Below are 5,935 nucleotides of genomic sequence, written 5' to 3'. Positions count from 1 at the left end.
ATCGATATGCGATCGATTAGCCTGAGCGCGATTTTGGCACGTGGTGCAGGCGAGCACCGGCGGCGTGGTGCGTCTGCGCAGTGTCACAACGTGCGTCGATCCCGAGCGAGACACATAAATATTCGCGATGTACATGTAAGTAACGCGAGTTCGGTGATATGTAAAGTGAGGTGAAGTGAAGTGATGCGCGAAAGTGATTTTCGTGTGTTGCACAAATCGTCGAGTCGAGTCGGAAACCCGAAATAAGCGCTTGCGTGAGTTAACATGGGCAGAGGGCCGAAACAGACGAATACGTGACGCAAAGTGAAAATTTACAGGCTGAAGGCCGATAAATCTATAAAGTGACAGCGAGTGTCGGTGAGCTCACGCATCCGTCGGCGGCGGCTGGTCCTCAGTCCCGGGGAGGAGCACGAGTTTGCACAGTGGTCGCACGAGCTCTGACGTTGAGGTGCGGATTGTCGCCACGCGAACAATGCCATCGTCGCCGGGGTGCACTCGAATGATGCGGGCCAGTGGCCATCGACTCGGTGGTGTGCTTTCGGCGCGTACCAAGCACAGAGAGCCGACGGCAGGTGCGTCCTCGGGTTTGGTCCATTTCGAGCGAGATGTCATCCCGTTGATGTACTCGTGCGACCACCGTGACCAAAAGTGATCGCGCATCTTTTGGAGGTGTTGCCACCGTGAGAGTGAGCTCCCGGCGACGTCGTTCAAGGCGGGTTCGGGCACGGCCAGAAGAGGAGCGCCGATCAGGAAGTGCCCTGGCGTGAGGGCGGATATGTCGTCCGGATCGTCGGACAAAGCCTGCAGCGGCCTGGAATTCAGGCAGGCTTCGACCTGAGCGAGGAGGGTGCTCATTTCCTCAAAGGTGAGCGTGGTCTCCCCAATGACCCGACGGAGATGGAACTTGGTCGACTTCACGGCGGCCTCCCACAGTCCTCCGAAGTGCGGTGCAGCTGGCGGGTTAAAGTGCCATTTGACACCCTCTGCGGCGGCGGCGTGAGCAAGGCGACGGCCGTCGGCGGACGAAGCTCGGAAGAGCTCTCTTAGGACTCGGTCGGCTCCCACGAAGTTGGTGCCGCAATCCGAGTATAGCTCCTCGCAGAGGCCTCGACGGGAGATGAAGCGACGGAAAGCGGCGAGAAAGGCGTCCGTCGTGTAATCCGACACGACGTCCAGATGCACCGCCTTGGTGCATAGGCACACGAATACGGCGATAAAGGCCTTGTGCGCTCGGTGTCCGCGGCCTTTGGTCGTGCGGATGGAGATTGGGCCGGCGTAGTCCAGGCCGGTCCGGAGGAATGGGCGTGCCGGAGTGACTCGTCCCTTCGGAAGATTGCCCATCGGAGGCTGAGGTGCCGTGGCTCGCCAGCGGGTGCATGTTACACAGCGATGCAGCCGCTGCTTGACGACAGAGCGGCCTCGAGGGATCCAGAAGCGGAGGCGAAGCAGGCCGAGGGTGAGCTGCACTCCTCCGTGCAGCGTCCGGCGGTGGCACGACTCGATGATCAACCGAGTGAGCCACGAAGAAGGAGGTGCGATCATCGGGTGTCGCTCGTCGGTGGGAAGCATGGCATGCTTGAGGCGGCCTCCGACTCTCAGAACTCCGTGGTCATCCAAGAACGGGCTCAGGCTCGCCAATGAACTTCGATGTGACACAGTGCGGTTTGCTGAAAGTGCCGTGATCTCGGAGGCGAAGTGCAGTGCTTGCACCGCACGGAGCCAGAGAATCAGTGCGTCGTCGATCTCGTCCGATCGCAACGTGAGTGTGGTGGTGCGGGAAGCGGTGCGTCGCCAGCGAGAGCACCATGCTGTGACCCGTAGAAGCCGGTGCAGCGAGGAAAATCGGAGAAGCATCTCAGGTTCCTCCTCGATTTTCTCGGTGGCAACGTGAGCCGCGACTCTCTGTTCGGGCAGATCGGCGTCGGACATCACAAGGTCCTCGCTCGGCCACAGAGATCGGTCCTCGCGGAGCCAGGCGGGTCCGGTCCACCACAGGGGGTGGTCCAGCAGTTCACCTGGAGCGATCCCTCTGGAGGCGCAGTCCGCAGGGTTGTCCCGCCCGGGGACATGATGCCATTGAGCATCCGGCAGCTTCTGCTGGATGTGGGCCACGCGGTTCGCCACGTAAGTCTTCCAGCGGGAGGCGTGTCCCCGGATCCAGTGCAGTGTCACCTTCGAATCTGACCAAAGAAAAATGGGTGCTGCGAACAAACGTAACGTTGATCGAGTGTGACACGCGAGAGAAGTGAGCAAGGCGGCGGCAGTGAGTTCGAGGCGCGGTAGTGTCACCAGTTTGACCGGTGCCACCTTGTTTTTCGCGGCCAGCAAGTGGAGTGCCACGGAGCCGCCTCGAGTGATGCGGAGATACACGGCCGCGGCGTATCCTCGCTCGGACGCGTCGGCAAAGCCGTGCAGCTCAACCAGCGCGTTCTCGTCTCCGCTGCCAAGCCAGCGGTTCACGCGCAGTCGAGATAGGAGAGGCAGTTCCTCGAGGAAAAGCCTCCAGCAGTCCTCATCGGCGGAGGGAAGTGGATCGTCCCAATCCAGTCGCTGTAACCACGCGGACTGAATCAAGATTTTCGCGCGAATCACAACGGGAGCCAGCCATCCCAGAGGATCGAAGAGACGTGCGGTTTCCGAGAGAACGCTTCTTTTTGTGAATGAAGTGACAGTGCGCGGATGAATCGCGAACGCGAATGTGTCTTCGGTCGGGTGCCACAACAGTCCGAGAGTGGAAAAACTTTCGCTTTCCCACGAGTGCGGCTCGTGGCGAAGTCGGTGCTCGGGAGGAATTCCCGACAGCACTTCCTCGTCGTTCGCGGCCCACTTTCGAAGCGGGAACCCGCCCGCCGTGCACAGTCCGCGGAGCTCGGTTTGTTTCGCGATCGCGAGTGACAACGTGTTCGCGCCCGAGACAACGTCGTCCACGTAAGTGTCCTCGCGCAATGTGATCGCTCCCTGCGGATATCGCGATTGTTCGTCGTGGGCCAGCTGTTTCAGCGTTCGGATGGCCAGGAAGGGCGCGCACGCGAGACCGTACGTCACCGTCAGGAGCCAGAACACGCACACGAGAGCGCGGAGGGTGCAACGCCAGAGTATGCACTGGTATTTCCTGTCGTCTGGGTGGATGAGGATCTGCCGGTACATCTTTTCGATGTCCGTGACGAAGGCGTAGCGGTGCCACCGCCAGCGCATCAGGACATCGGCTAGAGCGGGCAGCAGGTTGGCGCCCACGAGGAGGTGTTGGTTCAACGACTCGCCGGACGTCGTCAGCTGCGACCCGTTGAATACCACCCTGAGCTTGGTGGAGGTGCTCGATTCTCGGAGCACACCATGGTGAGGTAGGTAGCACTCGGGCATGCCTTTGTAGTCTGGAGAATCGGAAGCTAACTCCATGTGTTTCAGCTCCTCGTATTCCCGCATGAACTGGCGGTAGAGCTCGCCGAACCGGGGGTCCTTCTCGCACTTCCGCTCCATTGCGGTGAGCAGGCGTTCAGCCGGTCGGCGTGTCTCCGACAACTTCGTCGGCTCCTTGGAGAATGGCATTCGGACCACGTACCTCCCCGTCTCCGTGCGAGAGTGCGTTTTCAAGTAGAAGTCCTCGCACTTCTGTTCGTCAGGCGTGAGGGCGGCGGGAGCGGAAGGCTCTGCTTCTTGCTCCCAGAAGCGGCGCACGAGGTCGGCCAACTCGTGGTCGGCCGTCGCTTGGAAGCTGCCGCGCGTGTGAAGGGCTGAGGCACCGCAGCCACCGGAGAGAATCCATCCGAAGGCCGTCTTCTGCGCGATCGGAGCGTGCGGTCCGCCCTTTCGGATGCCCTCTTCGAGGATGGTGGAGCACACTTCTGCTCCGAGAAGTAGCTCGACCGGGTCTCCAGCCGAAAACTGCGCATCGGCTAGAGGCAGCCCTCTGAGATGGGGCCACGTGGCGGGGCTCTTCGTCGCCGAGCCTTGGTAGAGAGAAAGACGAGGCAGCACGAACGCGACGGCGGTAATCGTGGCTCCGGTCGTCACGGACGTAAGGCTCACCGTCACCTTTCCGCGGGTTGACCCGGATTTCGACCCCCCGATTCCGAAAATCGACACGGCGGAGCGAGATCGTTGCAGGTGCAAGCGCTGCACGAGAGATTCGGCGACAATTGAGACCTCAGACCCTTGGTCGATGAGGGCTCGCACAGGGTGAGGGTCTCCATGGCGGTCGGCGATGGTCACTCGCGCGGTTGCGAGGAGGATTGCCTTGCGGTCGTCAGCAGAACGCACGGCGGACAGCGCGCTGACCTCGGTAGACGGCGACGCGAGAACGTAGGCTTCGTGAAGCATCGTGTGATGCCGAGCCTTACAAGTGAAACAGTTCTTCGACGATTGGCACTTCGCGACGGTGTGATTGCCAAGGCAATTGAAACACAGCCGACTGGACTCTACAACCGTCTTTCGCTCGGTGGCGGACTTGGCTTTGAAATCGCTGCATGTCATCAGCGAGTGTTTCCCCTTGCAAAGGGCGCACTGCGGATCGGAGCTGTCTTTCGACCCTTGTTTCGCGACGTGGGTCTTCGCGGACCGAGTGGAATCGGAAGCTTTCGCGGCGGGTTTCGGTCTCGCGGCGTTTAGCGTGAGGATGCGCTTCGACATGAAGTCCGTGAGCTTCTCGTGCTCCGGCGGCTCGACGGAGTCCGAGACAAACGATTCCCACTCGAGTCGCGTACGCTGATCGAAGAGCTCGACAACCAGGTGGTTGAAGAGGTCCATTCCGTGGGACTTTATGGGCCTCCCGATGCTCTCCTGCGCATTGACTGCGGTGGTGACGGCGTTATGGATGCGGCTCAGCTCGTCAGCGGTTTCTCCCTTCATTTTCGCCACGGCGGTAAACGTGGCGAAGTTGGAGCGTATCAACTCCCGCTTGTTCTCAAAATGTTTATTTAGAATGGCCCACGCGCGGTCGTAATTGTCCCCGGTCACCGTTAATGAACTCACTAATTTTTCAGCGGGCCCTCGCAGACACGATCGGAGGTAATGGAGCCGCTCAACGTTCGAAATCGACGAATTCTCACCGATGACCGACTTGAAGAGGTCTCGAAACGACGGCCACTCCTCATACGCGCCCGAAAAGTTCCGCAACTGAATACGTGGCAGTGACGTTTTGGGAGCGTGATCGCTGCTTTGCTCCGTTCCAACCGGCACTCTAAGCGACGCAGGTTTGAGTTTGCTTTCGAGCCCGAGAAGCAAACCGCGTTGATGCGCGTAGCGTTTTCAACGGTGTCGACAAAGTCATTTTTTGCGTACTCACTCTCGCTGTAGAGTTGCCCGTAGCATGCCCGAATGAGGTCGTGATTTGACTCAAATTTGGCCCACAGGTCGTCGAGAATGCGGATGCGAGTGCTCACCGTGCCGAGGTTGAGCTTGTCTGCACCCAGCTTCCGGAGGTTGTCCATGGCGCGGGAGATGCGGCCGTGGATGTCGTACTGGCTGCTCAGCAAGGCGCTCTGATCCATGCTCATCTTGGCGGTCACTCGTTGAGGATGCACTCCCGAAGTCGCGGTTGCCGGTATAATCCGGCTCGAAGGACCAGAAATGTTCGAGAGCGCGCGGTAGCGCGAGGAAGCGCGAGGTGGAAGACGACCACAAAGAAATGACTCAGCGAGTAACACAAAAAAATAATATCTAAAATAGCAATGAAATATATACAAGTATTTACAGTGTACAAAGTTCCTTGTATTTTAGCACAAGCAATGAAGGAGAGCGCGTACTGAAGCCATACGGCAACGCGACGCAAGCAAGCGAGCACGAATTTGCGGTAAAGGCGGTGTAACAGCGGTCGCGTACGAAAAGCGGTTTAACTGTATAGAAAAGCGGTGTACTAGCGGTGATCTGCAGTCGAAATCGGTTCCGCGGCGCCGCGGCGGTCCTTTATCGTCTCGGAGACGAGCCTCCCTCCAGGCTA

At 59.4% G+C, this 5,935-nt stretch overlaps 1 protein-coding gene across 1 annotated transcript; it reads right to left on the bottom strand.

Moving 5' to 3' along the window:
• Positions 1 to 309: 309 nt before the first annotated feature.
• Positions 310 to 5,213, bottom strand: LOC139810455 (uncharacterized). Its single transcript, XM_071774005.1, has one exon. It carries the CDS (start codon positions 4,843 to 4,845, stop codon positions 364 to 366), a length of 4,482 nt encoding a protein of 1,493 aa, XP_071630106.1. The 5' UTR covers positions 4,846 to 5,213; the 3' UTR covers positions 310 to 363.
• Between the last annotated feature and the right edge of the window lie 722 nt (positions 5,214 to 5,935).

This window comes from Temnothorax longispinosus, chromosome 3 (genome assembly GCF_030848805.1).
Source record: "Temnothorax longispinosus isolate EJ_2023e chromosome 3, Tlon_JGU_v1, whole genome shotgun sequence".
Taxonomy (NCBI): domain Eukaryota; kingdom Metazoa; phylum Arthropoda; class Insecta; order Hymenoptera; family Formicidae; genus Temnothorax; species Temnothorax longispinosus.
The sequence above is the reverse complement of the archived record's forward strand: the minus strand, read 5'-3'. Positions and strand labels throughout refer to the sequence as shown.

Bases quoted from the DNA above. Each gene is read 5' to 3' on its own strand.
- LOC139810455 (XM_071774005.1), bottom strand. From the start codon at position 4,845: ATGAAGGGAGAAACCGCTGACGAGCTGAGCCGCATCCATAACGCCGTC.